At 43.8% G+C, this 24194-nt stretch overlaps 1 protein-coding gene and 1 pseudogene across 2 annotated transcripts in view; both read left to right on the top strand.

Annotated features, from left to right (window-relative positions):
* The window catches only part of QSOX1 (quiescin sulfhydryl oxidase 1), a 56551-nt gene that overhangs the window by 28503 nt on the left and 3854 nt on the right, over nucleotides 1-24194 (top strand). For both annotated transcript variants that reach the window (XM_072648493.1, XM_072648492.1), the window contains exons 5-11: nucleotides 2596-2686; nucleotides 3783-3928; nucleotides 9538-9684; nucleotides 13901-14030; nucleotides 18942-19064; nucleotides 19518-19665; nucleotides 20195-20371. In XM_072648493.1, the coding sequence (XP_072504594.1) occupies nucleotides 2596-2686; nucleotides 3783-3928; nucleotides 9538-9684; nucleotides 13901-14030; nucleotides 18942-19064; nucleotides 19518-19665; nucleotides 20195-20371 (962 nt within the window). The remainder of the gene's footprint in view (nucleotides 1-2595; nucleotides 2687-3782; nucleotides 3929-9537; nucleotides 9685-13900; nucleotides 14031-18941; nucleotides 19065-19517; nucleotides 19666-20194; nucleotides 20372-24194) is intronic.
* Nucleotides 9962-10062, top strand: LOC140530584 (U6 spliceosomal RNA; annotated as a pseudogene).

Genomic DNA, 24194 nt, shown 5'->3' with positions numbered 1-24194 from the left:
ATATATAGAAAATCAGCACAAAGAGTATGGGGACAGGAGGGAAGAACTAATTTGTGAGGGGATCAGGAAAGGCCTCTTGGCATAGAAGCCATGGAGATGAGACTGGAAGAGACAGCAGAGGTGAGGATCCAAGTTTTATACTACACAAATCCAGGAAATTTATTTATTTTTCTTCATGTTGTGTATACACTCACATGTTCTCGCCATCCCCATCGCAACACACACACTTACACATTTTCAGTTCTGAGCGCTTTTAAAAGCCTCTCTCCTGGCACCTGGGAGAAAGTCTGTAGACAGAAAGTCAAGCCTATAGACCTACCTACTTAGTCATCCCTTTAAAGAGTATTTTGTGGGTCTTAGATAGCAATAGGGAAAAAGGTTAACTGCTTACTAGAGAAGACCCTGGAGAATGAGTGGATAAGGATGAGTAGAATCCAGTAGGACCTAGTCTTCTGCTAGTTTGTGTGGGGTTGAAATGAAATGACTTTGAATGTGGTATCCTACTAAGTAGAATACAGGAGGGTAGAGGCTGATTCAGTTTTGAATGTAGCAACAATGCCTCAAATGTTTGTTGTTCAGTCATTTCACTTATTCAGTTCTTTGTGACCTTATTTGGGGTTTTCTTAGCTGAGATACTAGACTGCTTTTCCATTTCTTTCTCTAGTTTGTTTTACGTATGGGGAAACTGAGGCAAACAGGTGAAGTGACTTGCCCAGTATCACACAACTGACATGTGTCTGATGCCAGATTTGAACTCATGAAGATGAGTCTTCCTGACTTCAAGCTTAGCACCTCTATCCACTGTGCCACCTGGCTTAGCTGCCCCAATTATGTTACTTAAACTAACTTAAACTGAACCTCTCAGGTACCAGCTTTGAGAGGTGATCCTATTTTCCATCCCTTGGGCACCGTACTGAGAGGAGTGACTGTAAGATTCTAACCCCTTCAGACATTTTCCTCATCCTCTTTAGCAATCCATGTGTGTACCAGGATTGCTCTAGGCTCACATGGTCAGTGTCTTAAATACACTGGTACTATTCAGATCATTAATTATAAATTACCTTAAATCAAGCATCTTATGAAATCATTTATCTTCTAAGTCAGGTTTGCTTTGCTTGGAAGTCTTCAGGAACATTTGCAGCTTTTTGTCTATCCCCCCAGGGATCAGTTTTTTGTCTGGTTTTCCATTTTATTTTCTGTTCTGTGTCCTCATCTGCAAAATGAAATTGGACTAGATGCAGGAGTGGTTCTGTGCAGTTTGGATTCAGTCCAAGGGCAGCACTTGAGGACCTAGAAGGTCACATGTGGGCTCGAGTTTGCAGGTTCCCCACCCCTGGACTAGATGAGGTTCCTTCTGGGTCCGACATTCTGTGATTCCTTTTTTTAATGGTCTTAAGATCAGATCTCAAGTACCTTTGATGCTTTGTCCATCAGGTCCCTGCCTATGCCAATCAATAAGTCAGTAAATATTTATTAAATGCCTACTGTATGCCAGATGCTGTGCTGAGTGCTAAGGATACAAAAAGAGGCAAAGACAGCTCCTGCTCCCAGGAGTTTACAGCCCTACGCTTTTGGTTCTTTCTCTGCCCCTATTGCAACGAGAATTCTCATTTCCAGCCTTTGAGCATTCACATTTTTCTCCTAGATAAGCTGGACTTGTCATATTCCTGAGTCACAGCATACCCCATTCAGTGGAATCTGGGCCTAAAACACACATGCTGGATAGCAGATATCCTTCCACTTTTCCCCCCCTGTATCCCAAATTCTGACTGAATGAACTAATTCTTCTTCTGACTGCTCTTATTTCTTCCTCTTTTATCCAATTTCTTTTCATTTGAACCTGGTTCACAAGTATTTGCTGTCTGTCTCTATCTCTCCCATATTTATACTGGAAAAGAAAAAAAATCCTTATAATATTCATCATCAAGCGAAGTATATTCCTGCATTGGCCATGCCCCCTGAGTCTACCCCTCTCTGTCAGGAGGTAGGTAGCATGGTTCACCATCAGTCCATCAGGTCCCAAGAAGGCTGAATCCTTGACTCTCAAAAAGAAGGTTGAGGGGACCTAATGAAGGAGCGATGTTTTCTAATCAGAGCCAACCAGAGTAAGGACTCAACACTCTCCCATTAAGGAGCAAAACGCCCATTTTTTCCTTTTCCCCTACTGATGTCTACAGGTGACTAGTTGTGCAATGGTTAAAGCACTGGGCCTGGAATGAGGAAGTTCTGAATTCAAATTTGGTCTCAGACACTAACCTGTAACCCTGGACAAGTCTGCCTCAGTTTCCTCAACTATAAAATAGCACATGCCTCACAATGTTGTTGTAAGGATCAGATGAGATGTTAGTTAAAAGGGTTTAGTACAGTAGGCACATAGCCCTTCCCTTCCCCATGCTTTAAAAGCCTGGGATGAGCTGGCAAAATATGCCTCTGGCAGGGCCTTTGGGGAGGATTATTAGGGAGGTTTTATTTGCCATTCTCTGAGTCCTGTGTCATCATCATTGACTCATACACACGTGGGGGAGCCAGCTGTTCTTTGGACTGGACTAATGGTACCCTCTTTCCAGTGGACTCAGCCAATGTTATCTCTTACAGGCTGGAGGAGATCAATAATTTCTTCTTGAGAAACAGTGATGACTATCTGGCCCTGATCTTTGAGAAGAAAGACTCCTATGTGGGTAGAGAGGTAAGGCTACCTGGAGCTCCCTGGGGAGCAAGGTTCACGTTTAGATAGGAGACTTGTTGCCATTTTGGAGTGGGGATTGGGATGAGGTTTGACCTGCGACTTCTTTCACTATAGAGACACCTGCTGGGAGAGAGAGATATTACATAAGCTGATGGCCATGTTTTACCTTGTAATCCCTTTCTGTGTTGCAAATCATAGAAAAGGAGTGAATTTTAAAGAGCCGCTATCATAATGCCCTCCTTTTATAGGTGAGGAAACTGAGGCCCAGTGATGTGTCTTGTCTAAGGTCACAGAGGAAGCAAGTGAGAGTACAATTCAAGGCTTCCGATTTTTTTTTTGGACCAGAACTGTGATTTCATTAATATTAGGAAACTCCTAGTGAAGAGATTTCTTCTACCAATACAGACTGGCACCTGCCCTGCAGCTTAGCGCCTTGGAGAATGCCTGGGAACAGGGAGGGGAGGGGAGGTGTGGTCAATGCAGTCCCTGTGCTGGGTGGGTTGAACTGAGGACGATGACCCTGAACGTGTGAGGGCAGAAGGGATTGGGATAGGAGGACATACAGGCACCTATTTTCACCCTAAGGTGAGAGGCCAATGGCCCCAGCCCCTGGGTCTTTCTCCATTACCATCCCCTAGCTCTTGAAATGATAGTAGGCAAGGCAGTGACTACAGGAAATGGTTATAGGGTGGGTCAAAGGGCACTGCCTTTAAAAGATTTTTGCTTCCCTCCCCCCAGTTTTCAAGTGGAAAGAAGTATATGTTAATTGGTCTATGGGTTTCCTGGTTGGTGTTACTCATGACAGTAGCCATGAAGTGAAAGGTTTGAGAAGCTTTACCCCAGGATAATTACAGCCAGAGGGTGGTTTGGAGTCAGAGCACCTGAGTTCAAATCATGATACCTGTGTGACCCAAGCTTATTTTGGGCCTCAGTTTCCCCTTTTGTAAAATGAAAGGTTTAGACTGGTTTCTGAGGCCCCTTCTAGCTCTAAAACTGTGATTCTGCCATGTGGAGAGCATTGGAGGCAGAGACTTACTGTCCCCCAGCTCATTCTGTCTGATACCTGTTCCTTCAACAGATCCATTGATTTTTGCAGGTGGAGCTGGACCTGTCTCAGTATCATGGCATCAAAGTGCGCAGGGTCGTGGATGAACAGGACAATATAGTAAAGAAATTCGCTGTCACTAACTTCCCTTCTTGCTACTTACTGACCAGAAATGGCTCCAAGTCCAGGGTCCCTGTGTGAGTACTTCCTCAGCCCACCCCTCTTCCCCCACCAGCTCTGTTTCTGCCCCCTTTTCCTGCACAGAGAAGGCACAAACCACCAATTGTCCCAAGGACCCTGGTTCTCTTCTGCTGTACTCTGCAGAGGTGTTCCTGCCCATCCCAACTTTGAAATTTGTCCCCATCCACGGTGCTAGTGGGCAGACACTTTGGCACACTTGCTAGCTTGGCAGGGAACCAAATGTGCCTGACCCTCCCTCTCTTTGGTTTCCTAATTGCAGAAAAGTTCATTAGAAATAAGACAATAGCCAGTTCCGGAAAGCTGGCAGAGAACAATGAGCCCAGTGCTGGGCTCCTCTGGCAGTCCCCACTGCTAAATAGCGTGTTAAATATGGGCCAGATGGTGCCTTCCTCCCCTCAATGGATGATGGATGTCAGGCTACAGGAGGGAAGAGCATGGAAGGGCAGGAACACAAAAGCTTGGACTTCAAGTTGCCTCTGGAAGTGATCTGGGGTAGGGTGGGGAGTGAGTGGTACCATCCCATTCCTCTGCAGGGGGGTAAGGGATGAATAAACTCTTTCCCTGAGACCTTGTTACCCCTGACTGAGTCTGCTCTGCCACCTCCTAGGTCGACCAGACTGGTGGTGTTTGCAGTGAGAAAGGATGGCATGAGTGGCAGAGAGGGGAAGGAAGGGGGTTTAGCCTTCTGGGCTGACTCAGATGATGCCAGCTCTGGCAGAGAGCAGCGTTATTGTTCCCTTGCTAAAGAGTTGGTGGAGGGGAAAATTGCTTGTGACGATGCCATCTCCCAGCCATCTGCTCATTGATAAACATCGGGTCGTGAAAGCAGGGCGGAAAGTGATGGCTTCTTGATGCCAGTTCCCCTGCCACTGTTCCTCACTCTCGATTTCTCTCTTGGGTAAGGAAAGCTGTCCCTTTGCCTTCCCCCTCGTTTCTTCTCCCTCCTGAGGTAGGTGAGTAGCCAGAGAATTTCTACCCTGGGCCTCCCTGAAGCCCTAGTCTGAGCCTTAGCATCTGTCTGTTGTGACCTATAGCCTCACAAGTAAACTGCGATATCGGAGCCGATACCTGGGGTAAGGTGAGGTTAGTCTACACATATAAAATGGGAAAAACGATCCTTCCACAACCTTCCTGGCAGGTTCCAAACCATGCTGCGCTACAGAAACAGGAGATCTTTCTTACTGATTTGGGCAGAGGCAGAAATCATTCTGTAACAGCTGCCTCTGAAGGAATTGTATACATTTGTGTGTGTTAGTATGGTCTATGAATGTGTCTGTTTTGTCTAAAAACACCCACTCACACACAAATTGAAACACCAACATAGTCCTAGAGAACAGAGCAGAAGGGAAGAGGGACAGTCTGCAATTAAGAGGACACACTGTCGCATATAGTGTTCAGTGTGGCCACTGTATCAGATGTTTTTGTTTAACTGTTAAAGGAAAGGTTTCACTTCCAAGGGACGTGGAGATAGGAATAATTCCAGAAATGACTGTGATGTAAAAACAAAAGCTATCAATGACGCTTTTTTCGTGTTAAAAGCCCCCAGCTCATAATAGTAATACTCACTTGCATTTATATAGCACTTCAAGGTTAGCAAAGCAATTTACACGTATTATCTCATTTATTCTCACAGCAGCCTGTGAAGTGGGTGCTATAAATATCACCATTTCGCAGATGCAAGAGCATTGGTGCTGAAGTCAGGGTGCCCAGGTTAAAATCCTATCTCAGATGCTTACAACTTGTGTGACCCTGGGCAAGTCACTTAACTTCCCTCAATGTCCTCAGGAGGCAGTTGGACTTCAAGGGTAGGGAACCTGTGGCCTCGAGGCCACATGTAACTGTCTAGGGCTTTAAGTACAGCCTTTTGACTGAATCCAAACTTCACAGAACAAATCCCCTTAATAAAAAAATTCATTCTGTAAAACTTGAATTTAGTCAAAAGGCCACACCCAAGGATCTAGAAGGCCCCATATGGCTTTGAGGCTGCAGGTTCCCCACCCCTGGACTAAGATGGTCTCTGAGGTTCCTTCATATGTCCTATATGGTCCCTGGATTACTGTCCCCCTTTTAGTAGCTCAGTCAATTTATGGAATGTGCAGCTTCCATGTTGAACCTTCTTGCTTATTGAGAAGGGTCAAATTCGGCACAGTAACTGCAGCTAGGTATGATAAGACATGGGAAGAGAGACTGGCTTTCTTGAGAGTGTTCTTATGCATCTTTTCCCCACCCTTCCCCAACCCCTTTCTTTTTTCTTCCACCAAGACTCAATAACTTTAGGGCTTGTTAGGGGCTGGATCAGTTTCCCCGTAGAGATTTTCCATCCCTGAAGAGGGTCCTGCATTAGTGGATTTTCTTTTCTTTTTTTTTTGTGATAAATCTTTTTTCTTTTTCTTCTTTTTTTTTATTAATTAATTAATTAATTAATTTGTTTATTTAACTTTTAACATTCATTTTAACAAAATTTTGGGTTCCAAATTTTCTCCCCTTTTGTCCCTTCCCCCCCCCCCAAACACCAAGCATTCTAATTGCCCCTATGACCAATCTGCTCTCTCTTCTATCATCCCTCTCTGCCCTTGTCTCCATCTTCTCTTTTGTCCTGTAGGTCCAGATAACTTTCTATACCCCTTCACCTGTATTTCTTATTTCCTAGTGGCAAGAACATTACTCAACAGTTGTTCCTAACACTTTGAGTTCCAACTTCTTTACCTCCCTCCCTCCCCACCCCTTCCCTTTGGAAGGCAAGCAATTCAATATAGGCCAAATCTGTGTAGTTTTGCAAATGACTTCCATAATAGTTGTGTTGTATAAGACTAACTATATTTCCCTCCATCCTATCCTGTCCCCCATTACTTCTATTCTCTTTTGATCCTGTCCCTCCCCATGAGTGTCGACCTCAAATTGCTCCCTCCTCCCCATGCCCTCCCTTCCATCATCTCCCCCACCCTGCTTATCCCCTTATCCCCCACTTTCCTGTATTGTAAGATAGGTTTTCATACCAAAATGAGTGTGCATTTTATTCCTTCCTTTAGTGGAATGTGATGAGAGTAAACTTCATGTTTTTCTCTCACCTCCACTCTTTATCCCTCCACTAATAAGTCTTTTGCTTGCCTCTTTTATGAGAGATAATTTGCCCCATTCCATTTCTCCCTTTCTCCTCCCAATATATTTCTCTCTCACTGCTTGATTTCATTTTTTTAAGATATGATCCCATCCTCTTCAATTCACTCTGTGCATTCTGTCTCTATGTGTGTGTGCATGTGCGTGTGCATGTGTGTGTGTGTAATCCCACCCAGTACCCAGATACTGAAAAGTTTCAAGAGTTACAAATATTATCTTTCCATGTAGGAATGTAAACAGTTCAACTTTAGTAAGTTCCTTATGACTTCTCTTTGCTGTTCACCTTTTCATGCTTCTCTTCATTCTTGTGTTAGAAAGTCAAATTTTCTTTTCAGCTCTGGTCTTTTCATCAAGAAAATTTGAAAATCCTCTATTTCATTGAAAGACCAATTTTTCCCCTGAAGTATTATTCTCAATTTTGCTGGGTAGGTGATTCTTGGTTTTAGTCCTAGTTCCTTTGACTTCTGGAATATCCTATTCCATGCCCTTCTATCCCTTAATGTAGAAGCTTCTAGATCTTGTGTTATCCTGATTGTATTTCCACAATACTTGAATTGTTTCTTTCTAGCTGCTTGCAATGTTTTCTCCTTGACCTGGGAACTCTGGAATTTGGCCACAATATTCCTAGGAGTTTCTCTTTTTGGATCTTTTTCAGGTGGTGATCAGTGGATTCTTTCGATATTTATTTTGCCCTCTGGTTCTAGAATATTAGGGCAGTTTTCCTTGATAATTTCATGAAAGATGATGTCTAGGCTCTTTTTTTGATCATGGCTTTCAGGTAGTCCCATAATTTTTAAATTGTCTCTCCTGGATCTATTTTCCAGGTCAGTTGTTTTTCCAATGAGATATTTCACATTCTCTTCCATTTTTTCATTCTTTTGGTTTTGTTTTGTGATTTCTTGGTTTCTCATAAAGTCATTAGCCTCCATCTGTTCCATTCTAATTTTGAAAGAACTATTTTCTTCAGTGAGCTTTTGAATCTCCTTTTCCATTTGGCTAATTCTGCCTTTGAAAGCATTCTTCTCCTCATTGGCTTCTTGAACCTCCTTTGCCAATTGAGTTAGCCTATTTTTCAGGGTGTTATTTTCTTCAGCATTTTTTTGGGTCTCCTTTAGCAGGGTGCTGACCTGCTGTTCATACTTTGCTTGCAAGTCTTTCATTGCTCTTCCTAGTTTTTCCTCCACCTCTCTAACATAATTTTCAAAATTTTCTGAGCTCTTTTTGAGCTTTTCCCAGGTCTGATCCCATTTAGTGGGCTGGGATACAGAAGTCCTAACTTCCGTGTCCTTCCCTGATGGTGAGCACCGCTCTTCCTCATCAGAAAGGAAGGGAGGAGAAACCTGTTCACCAAGAAAGTAACCCTCTATAGTCTTGGTTTTTTTCCCTTTTCTGGGCATTTTCCCAGCCAGTAACTTGACTTCTGAATATTCTCTTCACACCCACTTCACCTCCTGATCCTCCCAGCCAGCGCTTGGGGTCTGAAATTCAAATGCTGCTTCCCAGTCTCAGGGCTTGGGGTGGGGGCAGGGATGCTATTCAGTGTGAGATTAAGTTCAGGTGCTCAGGTCAGGGCAGGGCCGTCTCATGGGCTCAGTTCCCTCAGGGGGTTTATGCAGAGAGCTTCAACAATGGATCCAAGCTCCTGCCTGCTTGGGGAGCCCTGGTCTGCTCCCGCCTCTGCTGTTGCCTCCCGAGGGGGCCTGAGTTATGGGGGCACCCCACTCCCCTCTTGACCCACCAAAGAGACCCTCTCACTGACCCCCGTCACCTGTGGGTGGAGGGACCCGTGCGGCCACTGGAGATTCCGTCCCTGAAGCCCGCTCGGATCTGCTCCTCTCGGTGCCGCGGCAGGGCTGTGCTCGGCTCCCAGTCCGCGGCGCAAAGGACCTTTTGCGAGAGGTTTGCAGGTCCCTCTGGAACAGAAATCTCCTTCGCTCCACTGTTCTGTGGCCTCTGCTGCTCCAGAATTCGCTGTGAGTTCCTTTTTACAGATGTTCTATGGGTTGTGGGTTCAAAGCAATGTGTATGTGCGTCTTTCTACTCCGCCATCTTGGCTCCACCCCCTGGATTTTCTAAAATAGCACCTTCTAACCAAATTAGCACCTGTCTTTTGCAAGACTGAAAACTCTTTATAGCCCTTCTGGGTACCTAGCTACTTTTTGAAATGGAACACAGAAGATTCTGATCAGGCAGTTTTTCCATAAAGGAATGTGGATGGAATATAAAGATATTCTTTTCTTGAACTCTCCCAGAGCTTATGAAGATAGATACTTGAAAATCTTACTAATGTTTCTTAAAGAAAGATTTCTACATGTTAGATTCTCCCATTCCCCATTCTTTGCCATGGACCTTGGACCAGAGACTCCCTGTTGCTGTTTCCCTCTGAGGTGAGGGAGATCAGGATTTTAGCAGATTGGTTTGGGTTATCTCCTCTCAGCCCCACCGACTACCTGTCCACTCATGTTCCTCTCTGTCTTTTTCCCAACAGGCTTATGGAATCCAGATCTCTTTATAGCACTTACCTACAGAAGTTACCTGGCGTGGGCAAAAGGACCCCATCGGTCAACCCAGCCCCAACAGTCAAGCCAACCACAGCAGAACGGATTGCCCCTCCTGTTACTAAACCTGTAGACACGTAAGGATGCTGCTGGGCCCCCTTCCACTCTGGGATAATCAGTACCTCCATTTTCTACTCTCATTTGGCCAGAGATCCCTCTTGATTCTTCTGGGTGTGTGGGGAGTAGTAGTAAGGAATGACAGAAGAACCCTTGAGATGGAAGGGTTTTTAGGGGTCATCTAATCTAGAATCTCAGCTAGTATTGGATGTTGTTGAAAGGATTTCTGTTGTCAGGTACAAGTCAAACCAATTATCCCTCCTAACTCTGAATTTCTGTCAATATCCCTAATGCATAGATGAACCATCCAACTTCAGAACTGGAATGTTACAGACAAGATTAGCATGGTCCCTGCGTATAATGATCATATGTAAATTCAAGAAACATTCCCTGATCTTGGCTGCCAAAATGATAATCTTAAAAGATCTGTCTCATAGTCAATCCTCTACTCAAAAATCTTTAAGGGACTCCCTATTGACTTTAAGGTAAAAGACCCCAAATTTTCACCCTGGTGTTTAATACTTTCCCAGTTTGGTTTCCAGTAACATTTCCCATCTTACTTTATATTTTCTCTTTATACACTCTCTGTTCCACTCAAATTGACCTGTTTTGCTCTTCCCCAAGCTCTGCATTTCATCCCTCCTCCCCTTTGCAAACATTGGGTACGTGTTTCCTTGTCACCTTTGCCTCATTGAATCAACAACTTTCTTCAAGAACAGTTGAGCTCTTAGGAGACAACTAGGTGGTGCCATCGGGCATAGAGCCCTAGATCTGGAATCAGGAAGACCTGAGTTCAAATTCAGACTCAGACACTTACTAGCTGTGTGATCCTGGGCAAGTCGCTTGACCCTGTTTGCCTCAATTTCCTCATCTGTAAAGTGAACAGGAGAAGGAAATGGCAACTCACTCCAGTATCTTTGCCAAGAATACCCCAAAAGGGGCCACAAAGAGTCAGACATAACTGAAAAACTACTAAACAACAAATTTGCATTTGTATTTTCTCTTCCTGGTAGAATGTTAGCTTTTCAAGGGCAGGGTTGGGTTGTTGGGTTGTTGTTTTAAATTTTATATTTTTAAAAAATCCCCAGCAAGCCCCTTGCCCATAGTAGGAGCTTAATATGTGCTTATTTATTTTTCTTTTTATTACTTTACTTTCTTTAATTAATTTGTTGACTCATACTTTAATTTGTTGAATTCACTGATGGGGACCAGGACTCATTTTCAAGGTAGCCTGGTTTTTCACTGGGCATCTCCCATGACTAGAAAGTCCTTCCTTACTTAAAGACTGGATAGCTTTTGCTTTTATTCTTGCTGTAAACTACTTACTAGTCTCAGTTGTGTGGATATGTTCTGGAAAATGGAGCTGTGAACACTGGGACAGCTGGCCCAGTATCCATGCTCTAGGCCCCAAATTATAGGGAAATTTTCCAAATTTTCAGCATGCAGAAGCATTCAAGTGACTTCCTGTGAGTATGTTTGAGGAAAGGAAAGAGGTCTCTAGGACTAATAGAAGCAAAAGTATAACATTCATTTAATTTATTTTAAAATTTTAAATGAAATTTAAGATTTAATTTTTTAAATTAATACATTTTGTTTTTATATTACCTTCATTTCCAAATATATTCCTTTCTCCTACCCAGCCCTTTGTCAAAAGCCATTCCTTGCAACAAAGAATAAAAAAGTGAAGTGGGGAAGGCAGGGGGACAGGCACTGAGGTGGAGGCAGTTTAGAAAAACTAACTCATCACCTGACAGCATATGCAGTATTCCATACCCATAGACCCCCACTTCTGCAAAGAAAGGAAAGATGTACATTCTCATATCACTTCTTTCAACATTTAGTTCCAATTGTTTTCTCTTCTTCTTTCCATTTATACTGTTGTAGTCCTTGTGTATTATTTTCTTGGAGTTTCTTCATTTTGCATCAGTTCATATAAATCTTTCCATGTTTCTCTGTAGTCATCATGTCTCAGTAATATTCCATCATTCTCCTACCACAATAGGAAATGCTTTGTTTCCAGTTCTTTGCTATTGTAAAAAAAATTGGTGCTAAAGTTATTTTATGGAACCTTTCTTTTTTTTTTTAATCACTGATTGTTCATTGATTTGAGAAGAGATTGAAAGTCCCAGTGATTCACAATCCACTTTGAAGGTAGAAAGTGAAGATGGAGGCATCATTAAGGAAGAGATTGAAAGGGGGGCAGTGTGGAGTCTGTTGCCTGAAGCAAGACCTAGAAAGTGGCGGTTATGTAAATGTAATCTTCTGGTTTAGATGCAGATCAGAAAGTGCCTTTTGGGAAGAAACTTTGCTCTGAGGAGAAAAAAAAAAAACCTAATGATTGTGTTAGGCTTTAAGTTTCAGAGTGCTTTCATTACCATTATCTCTTTGGGTGCTCCCAGTGAGGTAGGAGAGTAGGTAGTATTTATTCCTGTTTTATAGGATGATATGTTTAGAGCTGGAAAGAACCTTAGAAATGACATCCAACACCCTCATTTCAGAGTTAAGGAAACTGAGGCCAAAAGGGGCTGAATGACTTCCCTAATTCGAATACAGGTCTTTTGACTCTTTATCCAATGCTTTTTACATTTTACCCCATTGCCTTGCATTGAGGAAATGGAGGACCAGAGAGGTTAACTTAACCTTAAGCAGGTAAGACCCTGGGACTTCCTTGTAGTGCCACATAGATTGATAGTGAAAGAATTAGGTTTAGAACCCAGATCCCAAGGAGAGTGGTCGCCTATTAGTGATAGTTCAGAAGTTCCTGGACAGAAAGGTTCAGTTTTGAAGAAACCTAGCTGAGGTTAGAGTGAGTGACTTGAAATTTCCCTTAGTTCAACCTGGGGCTGATGTAGGTCTTCTATGTTGACTATTTAAACACAGCAGACGTTCAGTCAAACACTTAGGTGCACAAGAAGTGTTTGAATTCCTGGATGAATGCAGCCCTGGTACCTCCAGTCCTGAGAGAATCCAGCGAAAATCTTTCCCCTTATAGATTTCTTTCCTAGACCCCAGAGGGGCAGAGCAGGCATAGGAGTGAAGAGAGACTCAGAGAAGCTGTTGATTCACTCCCAGAAGTGGGTGGCTACTTAGCAAGTATGACCTATCATTGGGAAAAGCTTCCACGTTAGGCCCCCCTTCCTCAGTTCCTGGCAGTTGTGAATGAAGGCCAGCCCCAAAGACCTCTAAAAGAGGTTCAGGTCCCAGACCACGGTGGATGAGTAGATAGAGTAGATGGAGCCACAAGATGAGGAATTACGAAGACCTAACTTCAAATGTGGCCTTACTAGCCGTGCGATACTTGGCAAATCACTTGACATCTATCTGTATCAGTTTCTTCATAAAACAGGGCTTATAATGGCACCAACCTCCCAGGGTTGTTATGTCATATTTATAAAGTACTTGATAAGTCTTAAAGCAGTGGGTTTCCATGCCAGCTTCCCTAATAACATCTCTAGGTGTCTCTAGAGAGAGAGCATAGGTCCTTCTTTGCCCTTAGTTCAAGGAGAGTTTAGCCCAGCCACACAATGACTTTTCATTAGGCAGTAGGTGGCTTAGTTCAAGTGCTAGACTTGAAGTCAGGAAGACCTGATTTTAAATCCTGTCTTAGACACTGACTTAGCTATGTGATCCTGGCTGGATCCTAACCTCTCTCTGCCTCAGTTTCCTCATCTGTAAAGGAGGTGGGTGCATCTACCTTATAGATGGTTTTCGAGGATCAAATGACTTTGCAAACCTTAAAGCTATCTTTAGATGTTATCTGTTGATATCGTCAGCAGCAGCAGCATTATTATTATTATAATATGAAGAACTCTACAGGATCATAGAATTAGAGCTAAAAGGGACCTTAGAGACCATCTAAGGTCCTCTAGGATGTGGCCCTCTAGTGCGGCCCTTTGACTGAATCTAAACTTCACAGAACAAATCCTAATGCTGCACTTGAGGATCTAGAGGGCCACATGTGACCTCCAGAATGCAGGTTCCCCACCCCTGAGTCTAACCTCCTCATTTCACAGATGAGGAACCCCAGAGAGGAGTGAAATGACTTGTCCAGGGTCACCAGGTCTAAGGCCAGGATGAAAACTATTTCTCTGACAATGGATTATTTACATTGACCTGAGGTGGAACCAAACAGGAAACAAAAACTTTCCCTTTCTTCTAACTCAGTCCCTTCCCCTTCAGATCCCAGGTTGCCTCCCTGTTGTCAAACCTTTCTCTCTCTTCTGTCCTTGTCTCCAGTTCTAAGGTATATATGACTGATCTAGAATCTGCTCTCCACTACATCCTTCGAGTAGAAGTGGGCAAGTTCAAAGTCCTGGAAGGAGAACGTCTGACAGCTCTGAAAAACTTTGTGTCAGTCCTGGCCAAGGTAAGTTGGGCCCATGGCCACACCATCATCCTTGTTAACGTAATCTTTCACTGATTAATTAGGGCCTGCTTCTTTCAGTCACTGCCCATCACTAACAGTTCAAATAGTCGTCCAGAAATCCTTAAATGCCTCAGTGGATCTAAGGACCCCTTCTTAAGGGGCAGGAGAAGCTAGGCATTTTCCTGGTGACCCTCAGTCCCTAGAAATTATGCCTAGTGAGCTGGCATCCTGTGAACTTGTCCATTGTCCACCTACTTACCTTAGAGCCCCAACCTGAACACTACCATCCTGCCTACCACCCAGATACCTCTCTGTTCTTAGATTGGGGTTTATGAGGTGCTACTGAGTGATGGAGAGGAAAAAAGAGATCTCAGCTTGTCAGAGAACACTTCTTTCCTCCCAGATTCTGGCCAGAATAGAATCAAAGAATTTTAAAGCTGGAGGAGAACTTTGTGCAGTATTATAGATGGTGAACCTGAGTCGCAGAAAGGGTTCAGTGACTTATTGTCCAAGGTCACGCAGGTAGTAGGGAGTGAAGCTGGGATTTAAACCCAGAGACACTCATTCAAAACCCTGTATTCTTTTCCCTTAAACTATATTGCCTTCTTGGGGCAGCTAGGTGGTGCAGTAGATAGAGCGCCAGTGCAGGAGTCAGGAGGACCTGAGTTCAAATCTTACCTCAGACACTTGACACTCACTAGCTGTGTGACCTTGGGGAAGTCACTTAACCCTAGTTGCCTCATCCTGGGTCATCTTCAGTCATCCTGATGAATATCTGGTCATTGGATTCAGATGACTCTGGAGGAGAAGTGAGGCTGGTGACCTGCACAGCCCTCCCTCACTCAAAAACAAAGTCAAAGTGCAAATCATGTCATTATTTCTCTGATGGCATGGTCTTCTTTGGCAACAAAGGACGAACACACACAAATTGCCTTCTTAAACTCTTGCTATGTAAACCACTCAGTTCCTGTCCTTGTCCCCAGTTGCAAGGTCTGTATGTATATCTCTGCCTTCGTCTGTATCTATCTGTCTGTCTGATCTGAAGTTTATACTCCATTACATCCTTCAGGTAAAAGTGGGGAAATTCAAAGTCCTGCAGTAATGACCACCCGCAATCACGTTTATGTAATATTATTATATGTAATATTTACCTAAGGCTTGCAAAGCATTTTCTTCACAACAGTCTTGTGAAGTAAGGAGTTCAGGTATTTTATCCCTGTTTTACAGATTAGAAAACTGAGACTCTTGTCAGTCTAAATAACTTGCCAGCAGAATTCAAACTTAACTCCCTTGACTCTGACAGCATTCTTTGTAATATACCATGTTTCCTCTTGATACACTTTTTTAAAAAAATCAATATAAGTTCCTTGGAGTGTCTAGGCAAGAATATAACCACAGAATCTTGGTTGTGTCTTTCCCTGGCTCCAAAGGCCGAGTGCTGACTCTGCTTCTCCTTCCCTCAGCCTTTTCTCCACCACCCCCACCCCCACCCCCCTTGTCTCAAGAACAGCAGCCAAAATCGCACTCCTTAAAACCCAAGGCATCTGCCACTAAGTGCTGCTGAGTCAGATATGGGCTTTGGATAAAAGGGATGGCTGAATGCTGAGTCAGCTGCTCTGGGCATTCCAACGTGCCAACCAATGGAGCATAATCCAGTTCTCTGAACCACCTCACAGTTCAGTCATGACTGCCTGCCTCCCTCAAGCTTACCCTGCTAAGGGGGGTCTTTGCTCTGTATCTTTAGGGCTACCCCTCCAGACTCTCCTCCCCATCAAAAAGATACATGCATCTGCTTCCTCCCAGGCTCCCAGTCCCCTCAGGTTTATTCACTATTCAGGTTTCATCCCAGCTTCCTGAGGTGGGGGATGGCCTAGATCCAATCACCAGGCACACACACTTCTAGAGTTCCAGGATCTTGCCCCTGGAATGCCTGGAGCGTTCTGAAGGGAACTCAGACCTATTAAGTGACTTGCTGCTGGTTCTAGCCAGAGCACCCTTTGGCATCTTGGTGAGGTCACAGCTTCTCAGCCTAGCTCTGAAATGGAATGGGAGAGCTGGCAGCCCCAGAGGCCCAGTGACTTTGTGCTGCTGGGGCAGAGCTGGAGAGGAACTTGAGAGGTTGTCTGAGCCATTCTCCTGCCTTCTACAGAGGAGAGGGCATGTAGAGTTTCCAGACCACCACAGGAGTCCATTTGACCATCTCCCTGCCCTAATCCCTTCTAGTTCTCAGAACCCTAGGGAAAGCCAACCTTATAGCTGCTGAGATCCCTTGTGCTCTAGCCTGAGTCCATCTCTTGCTCCCCAGGTCATGTGTTTGACATAAGGTGGACAAGCCACTGGGATGTGTGAGGAAACAATCTGGGAGCAATAAAGTGGCCTAGGGGTTTCTATTAATTTTCTACTTAAGCCCCCAACCAGGTGTACAAGAGATCAGTGAGGATACAACAACCTTTCTGCTGTGGTTTAATCAAATCAAGGAGTATTTCCCAAGCACTTCCTTGCTCCAGGCACTTGTTAAACCATAGGTTTACAGAGACAAAAACAAACAGCAAACAAATCAGTCCCTATCTTCAGGGCACTTACCATCCAAGGGAGACATTAAGTACTCCAAACATATATGCAAACATACATGTGCATAAGTACACGTGTATGAGAACATATACAGATGTGTATATTTGCAGACAAGTACATTTATCCATGTGAATGATGTGTATGTTTTGAGGTACATGTTGTCTAATGCTCAAATGAAACACACTTTGAGCAGGAGGCAGGCTTAGCCTTGTGTGTACACACACACACACACACACACACACACACACACACACACACACACAAGATACATGTGGAGTAGATGTCTGTCTACTTGTTGGTGGGTGGGGCAAAGCTAAGGTGTGTGGCATTTGGACTAAGCCTTGGAGGAAGCCAAGGGTTTGAAAGAGAGTCAGAGGTTAGGAGGGAGAGCATTCCAGGCATGAGGGGCAGCCTTAGCAATATGTATGGGTCCTTAGTACAGTGGCACGTAGTGGTCACTCAAAAACTACCTGTCAATGACTGATTAGACATGGTGGTAGGCAAGGAGGAAGTGAGTGATCAGCCAATGGAGAGAAGTAGTATTGTGTTGGCTCGTTGGCTCATGGGATTCTTAGCAGTATCCAGTGGAGAGGCCAGGAGGCTCCAATCCTCTTTCTCTCTCTGGGTGGGGAGCTCTCAGCTGACTTAGCCTGTCGATTTAGTTTTCTAGTAAAATGTACTCTCTTGCCCCCTCAGTCTCTATCTGACACTATCCTAGAGAAGAACGTTTCCTGTGGTTTCCCTTCTGCTTGGCTTCTGAAGCACCATGTGTCTTCCTACTCCTCTGTATCTCAGTGACTGACTCCCTTACACGGAATACTTTTAGGTTCCTCGTAAGCTGTTATCCCAGTCTTGGCCACTAGGTAGCATGCTATCACCAGGATTTCACTATAGGCTTTTTCATCCATGATCTCAGCTCCTTGAGAAAGGGCTGAAGTTCCAAATCAATGTTTAAAAAGGTCGAAAAGAATTATGGACCTCTAAGCAAAGGTCTACCCATTAATTGAGATTTGTGAGCCCCCTGGGAATCCCAGTGTTGGTTAACAGGGAATGTGTGTCAAAGTAGAATAGTTTCTCTCAGCCTCTGACCCCTGACTCTTGGGCTGCTCTCCAACCAATGATTTGCTCAAACTGTTTACTGGATCTGCCTGGAAGGATTTTTTTTTTTTTACTGGACCTTTAATTTCCTTGGTATAGGGACCCTACCTTTACCAGCACTCTGTACCTTGTAGTGGACTCCAAACCTTACGTACAGCCAAGTTTGCTTCAGAGGCAGGATTGGAACTCAGGTCTTGTAGGCTCTCAGGGCAGTTGTCTGTAATGCTCCAAGTTGGTTCTCCTTGAGAGATTAGATTTGGCTAACAGCTATCCCTGTTTCTGTTTCATTCCCATCAATAGTTCCCACTTCCTTCATCACTTTCTCTCTCTCTCTTTTTTTTTCTTCAACCTTCCCTGTGTTACCTTAAATACTTTTATTCCATCTGCTACCTATGTCTCTTCGTTTCTTGGCTTCTTCTTCTCCTCAGCCTCTACCACATTTTCTTTTCTTGTGACTGAGTTTGTAACACTCACACACACACACACACACACACACACACACACACACACACACTCCTCTTTCCCTCTCCTCCAAGTGCTTGTGGTTTCAGAGTGCTGATACTAATCAGATTTGAGTTGACTTATTGTCATAGTAGCTTTTCATGTTCCTCAGACATTCTTTGGAGTTAAAATCAAGATTTGGAGATTGGCTACAGGCCCTTCTAATGGCAACCACTGGAATACAAATGAAAGGTCCCTTTCTTCTAACCAGTCAGTCAACAAGTCAGATAACTATGCAGAAAGTCCTTTTTCCTAAGAAGGATGGTCTGCTTGGAATCCCCCATATTCCCATCTAGGAGTCAGAAACTTTCAGACTTTCCTTCCAGCAAACCTTGGGGTGGGGAGGGGGAGGGAAGGACAAGGAAGAGATCTGCACAAGTCAAGAGGTACCTTACTGATACTCTAGAGGTGAGACCAGAACATCCAACTCTGAGAGTCCCCCACTGCTTGGTTTCATTCGTCCCTACTATCCTTTCACATCATTCTCCCAACAGAAAATAACATTTCAAGATGATCATTCTTAGAAACAAGCTTTGTTCCTTTATGTATAATACTTAGGGCTTGGAATCACTGCAGCTTGGTAAGGGGAAGGGAATATATCCTTTCTGGGTCCTGCTCCTCTCTGCCCCACACCCCCCAGATCTCCACCCCTTTTCTTGAGTCTCAGGGAACCTAAGGGTCTGCCTGGTTTTCACCTTCCCTACCTCTCCTCCTTCCCCCACCTCTGCTTACTCACCGCAGTACTACCCTGGCCAGCCTCTGGTCCAGAATTTCCTTCATTCCATGGATGCGTGGTTACGACGGCAGCAGAGGCAAAGTATACCCTACGTCTCCCTGGCAATGGCCCTGAAGAATTGGAAAGAGGTGAATGAATTTCCCTGACTGTTGGGTTCCATCTTTTTTTCCTGTCTTCTCTATTTTGGTGGGAATGGAAATGATTTACTCCCCCATCCCTGGCCTTGTGTCCATATTCGTATGGGGCTAGGAGAGCTTGGAAATGTGTTTCTCCTCCCCCATCACGAGTATCTCTGAATCTCATCAGGATTTCCCCTTCCCTCTTCAAGGGCATGTTTCTAGACACTCCTGTGCATGGGATTCAATCTGCAGTGGAGTGCAATAAAGAATCTGGCTGGACCTTCAGTCCAGTACCAGTAATTCCATTTGATATCTCAGATGTTAAGGTGTTTCTGGGAGTCCAGCAGGGAGGGAAGTTTCTCTGTCTGCCTGTGTGTTAAGACTTGCCTTTACTGACCACGTCTTCCCTCATTACGGTTCTTTTTTTCTTGATCAATTCCTTCTGATATTGCCCTGCCTCAGGACGTTATTTTGCCCAGGAAATCGATCTGGGTGGGCTGCCAGGGAAGTGAGCCTCACTTCCGAGGATTTCCTTGTTCTCTCTGGATCCTTTTCCACTCGCTGACAGTACAGGCAGCTCTGCGCAATGAGTACCTTTCGAAGAAAGCAGGTGAATACTTACCTGGGCCCCTTTCTTTTCTCTGGACAGAGGGTGGGGATCCGAGTGGTTCATTGGACTTACCCGGTATCAGGAGTGGGATTTGCCATGACCCCTCCTACATGCAGGGATCTGGAGCAGGTAGCATGGCTGAATATCCACTGTGGCCACTCACTGAGAGATGAAGATTCACAGAGATAAGAGGCTTCAGCCTTTAGGCAAGTTAAGCCTAATTAATGCCAATGTAATAGCATTTCTTATAATTTTAAGACTTGAAAGGATGGAAATTCCATGGGTCCCTTTAGTAACACAAGAAGAAGTTAGCCTAGTTCAGTGGTAGAGTATCAGAGTAGCTGGGGTGGGGGAGGGAGAGCAAGAAGTGGGGGGAACCACTGTTTGGATACCAAGAAGACTTTAAGACTTTTAGGTGGGGGAAATGGAGTAGGGCTTTGGATTCTGTAGAGGGAAGGGGTGGGGGAGGAATTAAAGGAGAAATAGAGATGTATTCTACTGAGCAGGGACATATCCTTTCTCCCAAAAGATCCCCAGGAAGTTCTTCAAGCCATTCGAGGCTATGTGAAATTTTTCTTCGGCTGTCGAGAATGTGCCAAACACTTTGAGCAAATGGCAGCTGCCTCCATGGACCAAGTAAAGAGTATGGATGATGCCATCCTCTGGTTCTGGAACCGGCACAACCGAGTCAATGCTCGCCTAGCAGGTAAGGGCCTGGTCTGAAAAGAGGCTAGATAGCCATGAGAAAATGGAAGGGATGGAAGAAGCAGCAAATTCCTGGGCAGAGGTAGAGAGAGATGGATCAGTCCAACACTTAAGTCAGAAGCTAGGCCCTCTTGACTCCTACCTCCTTAGAGAGCATATTGCTTTACTTTTTTTTACAGTTCTATTGATGCCTTTTTTAAAATACTGAAGTCCTATATCCAATATACCATACCCCACAAAGACAACAGTCTTGTAACAAAGAAAAACAGCTAGTCATAATTCACTAACGCAGTGATCAAGTCTGGTAGCATATGCAACACTCTATACCTGTGCCCTACTTACTTTAGAGCTTGGTCACACTGGGCCAGTCACTTACCATCTAGGTGGGCATAGTAAGAGGTGAGTGTACTTTGAGACCTGAAGAGCAAAGGGTATTTTCAACTTTTTTTATGTAATAGATCCATTGGGTAGCCTGGTGAAGCAAGTGAACTCCTTCTCAAGATAATTATTTTTTAACTCATAATTTAAGGAAATGCTAAATTTCAGTTAGAAGTTGTAATCATTTTTTCTAAGTTCACAGGCCCCCTACCATCCAAGGGGGGTTAGTGAACCTGGGTTAAGATCTTCTGCCACATGAACAGATATAGAGTCTGCCTTTGCTTCTGGGGCCCATGATAAGCAATGAAGAACTAACCTTAGGGCTCTGTGCGTGGGTGGGAGTGAGGGTGGAGAGATACAGACATTGAGAACAGGAATCCAGGAGATTGGAGGCACTGAACACTGGGCAGCAGGTGGTGAAGTAGCCAAAGCTTCCATCTAAATCTGGTGGGGCTTGAAAAGCTGCCACGTGCCCAGCTTTCTGTGTCTGCCCTGCCTTCCTCTTCCCCCTTCCACTAGTCATCAGATGTTCCATTTAACCATCTTCACACCCCGCCCCCCTCAGCTGGTGAATTCCATAGACAACCACTGCCCCAGAAAGGCAGGTGGTCCTTCCATGGAGAGGTTGACTAGCAACAGGCATGAAATGCTTAATCCTGTCACAAGAGGGTGTTAGCTTCAGTGTTCTATAGAGTGCTCTAGCTTGGGAAATTAGTAAAGATCAATGGGCCGGTGCTGAATTCTGTCACCTAGAACCCTGCTACTAGAATCAAGAGACAATTCATTTAAATCTACCTTAGATACTTAACAGCTCTTGTGATCTCAGGCAAATAAAGTCAGCCTCTGTTTTTGTGGTGGTTGAAAGATGAAATGACTGAGCAAACGGAGGTTCACTCTTCCTTTGCCTATCGATTTATTAAGCAATACATACCAATGGTCCAGCAAAGGGAGACCAGACTTCCTCAGCTTAGGCCTGGACCCCGAATATGGGGGGGGAGACACATTTTTATACGTTAAAAATAATTAATCCAATAAGATCAATTAATTAAATTGAAACAATACTACATTAGGTGATCTTATTTCTAATTGGATAAAAGATTAGGGATTTTCTGAGTTGGGAGAAGGTGAGCAAACAGGTACAATTTCCTGAATTCAGAAAAAGAGGTATCCCATTTTCTCCCCCAGCCATATCTGTAAATACTCAAAGGAATATGGAAACAAGAAATGATCAATATGGGGCCAGTTTTCAGATGACATATGGATTGCTTGAGATGTACAATTGTGGATAACTCCTCACATTAATCTTAGAATCTGACCAGGTTTCTGATCAAAGTAACAGAGGTCCTTTAGTTAAAGGCCTCTAAATAGCAGGGAGAGGTGGGCCAGCTTCCCAGCTGTGCAGGGCTAGGTTCAAACAATACAATATGGTTTTCTCCCAATTCCTATAATGGAATAAAGTTTTTGCACAAGATAGAAATTGGACTAGACCCATAATAGAATAGAAGGGAACTGAGCTAGCTCCAGAATTGAGTCACCAAATGGAGGCAGTCTGGTTCATTCATTCCAGTTCCCACAATGAACCACATGCTGTTCAAATTCCCTCAATTTCCTCAGTTTGCTTCAGTTTCCTCAACTGCAAGATGGAGATCGTAACAGTACCTACCTCCCAGAGTGCTTGTGATTATAAAGTGAGATAGTATTTGTAAGAGCACTTATCATGGAGTTTGTATAATAGGTGCTGTACAAATGCTTATTCCTTTACTGGCTACTCACTGAGAAAGGAGAAATCTGCCCAGGTCTTTCTCATCCCTTCATCCCACAGCTTTCAAGTTTATTGGTCGGCTGTTTCCTTTATTCATTCAACAAATATTCATTTATTATTATTCATTAATGAACATTAATATTCATGTATTGCATATAATGTTATTCATTAATAATTAAGACTGTTATGTGTCAGGCACTTTGCTAAGTGCTGGTGATGCAAAGAGGGTATCGTGGAACTTATAATCGAACAAGGTAGAAAACTATTCCACAAATAATTATGATGTAAGGGAGAACAAGATCTATGTAAAGGAAAGGTCTAGGCAAAAAGCTATGGTAAATGTAAGGATTTAATTTAGAATCATAGACTATAAGATCATAGCTTTAGAACTGGAAAGAACCTTAGAGGCTCTCAAGTCTGACTCTCTTATCCAACACCCCTATTTTACAGAGCAGGAAACTGAGGATCAATCAGAGAGTTTAAATGGCTTGCCCAGGTTCACAAAGCTAGTGAGTATCTGAGGTAGGATTTGAACCCAAATCTTCCTGAGTGAAGGGAAAAACTGAATTTGAGAATTGCCATGGAGGTGGCTAATTGGGTAAAGGTTCACAGATGGCAATGAGGTTTCAAGCTATGGTGTGACAATGACAGGAGTATACAAACCAAGGGAACAAATGATTTCCTTATGGCAGCCTAACCTGGTGGAGGGAGCACTGGAGTTTCTGGTTCCAATTCTTTCAGTGCATCAATATGACTTTCTGCAGTGAGTCACAGAACCTTAAAGTTAGGCGGGGTCTTAGAAGCCATCTAACTTGACTTCCTATCCATTACATTACTTCCTTTGCCAGAATTTCTCACAAATTGTCCTCTAACCTCGACTTAAATGCTTCTGGTGTTGGGGAAAGCAAATCACTTAATTTTTTTGAGATGCAGCTTTGCCATCTGTAAACTAGAAGGAAACCCTGGCCTCTCCCTTCCCTACCTCCTAAATGATACAAAAATGTGCGGGCCAGTGGGAGATTCTTTTTGGACCTGGTATGTGTGTATGTTTGTGTGTTGGGGGAGAGATTGGTGGCATCCCATCACTCCTTTATCCCCTTGAAGAAAACACAATATACAGAAATGTCAAACATAAACTGGAGGATCTCCTATTTCCTTTACAAAATGACCCTCCCCTAGACAAGAAGGGTAGCTCATGAGATTTCTTTGAAGAGTGATTTTCCCTAATGCTTTTCAGTTAGGATGCATTTTTCAAAAATAGGAATAATGCTATCTCATTCTGGAATACACTCATAGTGCAAAGCAAGGTACCTTCATTTTACAATGGGAAAATGGCATTGAAAGCTGAACTTGGAGTCAGGAAGACCTGAATTTGAATCTTACCTGAGACTCGTACTAGCTGTTTGACCCTAGGCAAGTCACTTAGCCTCCTTGGGCCTTAGTTTCCTCATCTGTAAAATGGGGTGGCAGGGCGAACTGGACATCTAAGATGTTTCTCAGTTCTAATTCTATCATTCTGTGTCCTTCTCAGGGAAAGAGAGGGAGGGGAAGGGAAATGAATAAGCTTTTATTATGTGCCTTCTGTATGCTAGTCATTACGCTAAATGCTTTATAGCTCTTACCTCATATGACCATCATGAGGATCATTTGATCCTCAAAATAACTCTTTAAAGTAGATGCTGTT

The sequence above is a fragment of the Notamacropus eugenii genome, chromosome 2, assembly GCF_028372415.1.
Source record: "Notamacropus eugenii isolate mMacEug1 chromosome 2, mMacEug1.pri_v2, whole genome shotgun sequence".
NCBI classification, from domain to species: domain Eukaryota; kingdom Metazoa; phylum Chordata; class Mammalia; order Diprotodontia; family Macropodidae; genus Notamacropus; species Notamacropus eugenii.
This window is presented reverse-complemented; position numbering and strand designations above follow the sequence as displayed.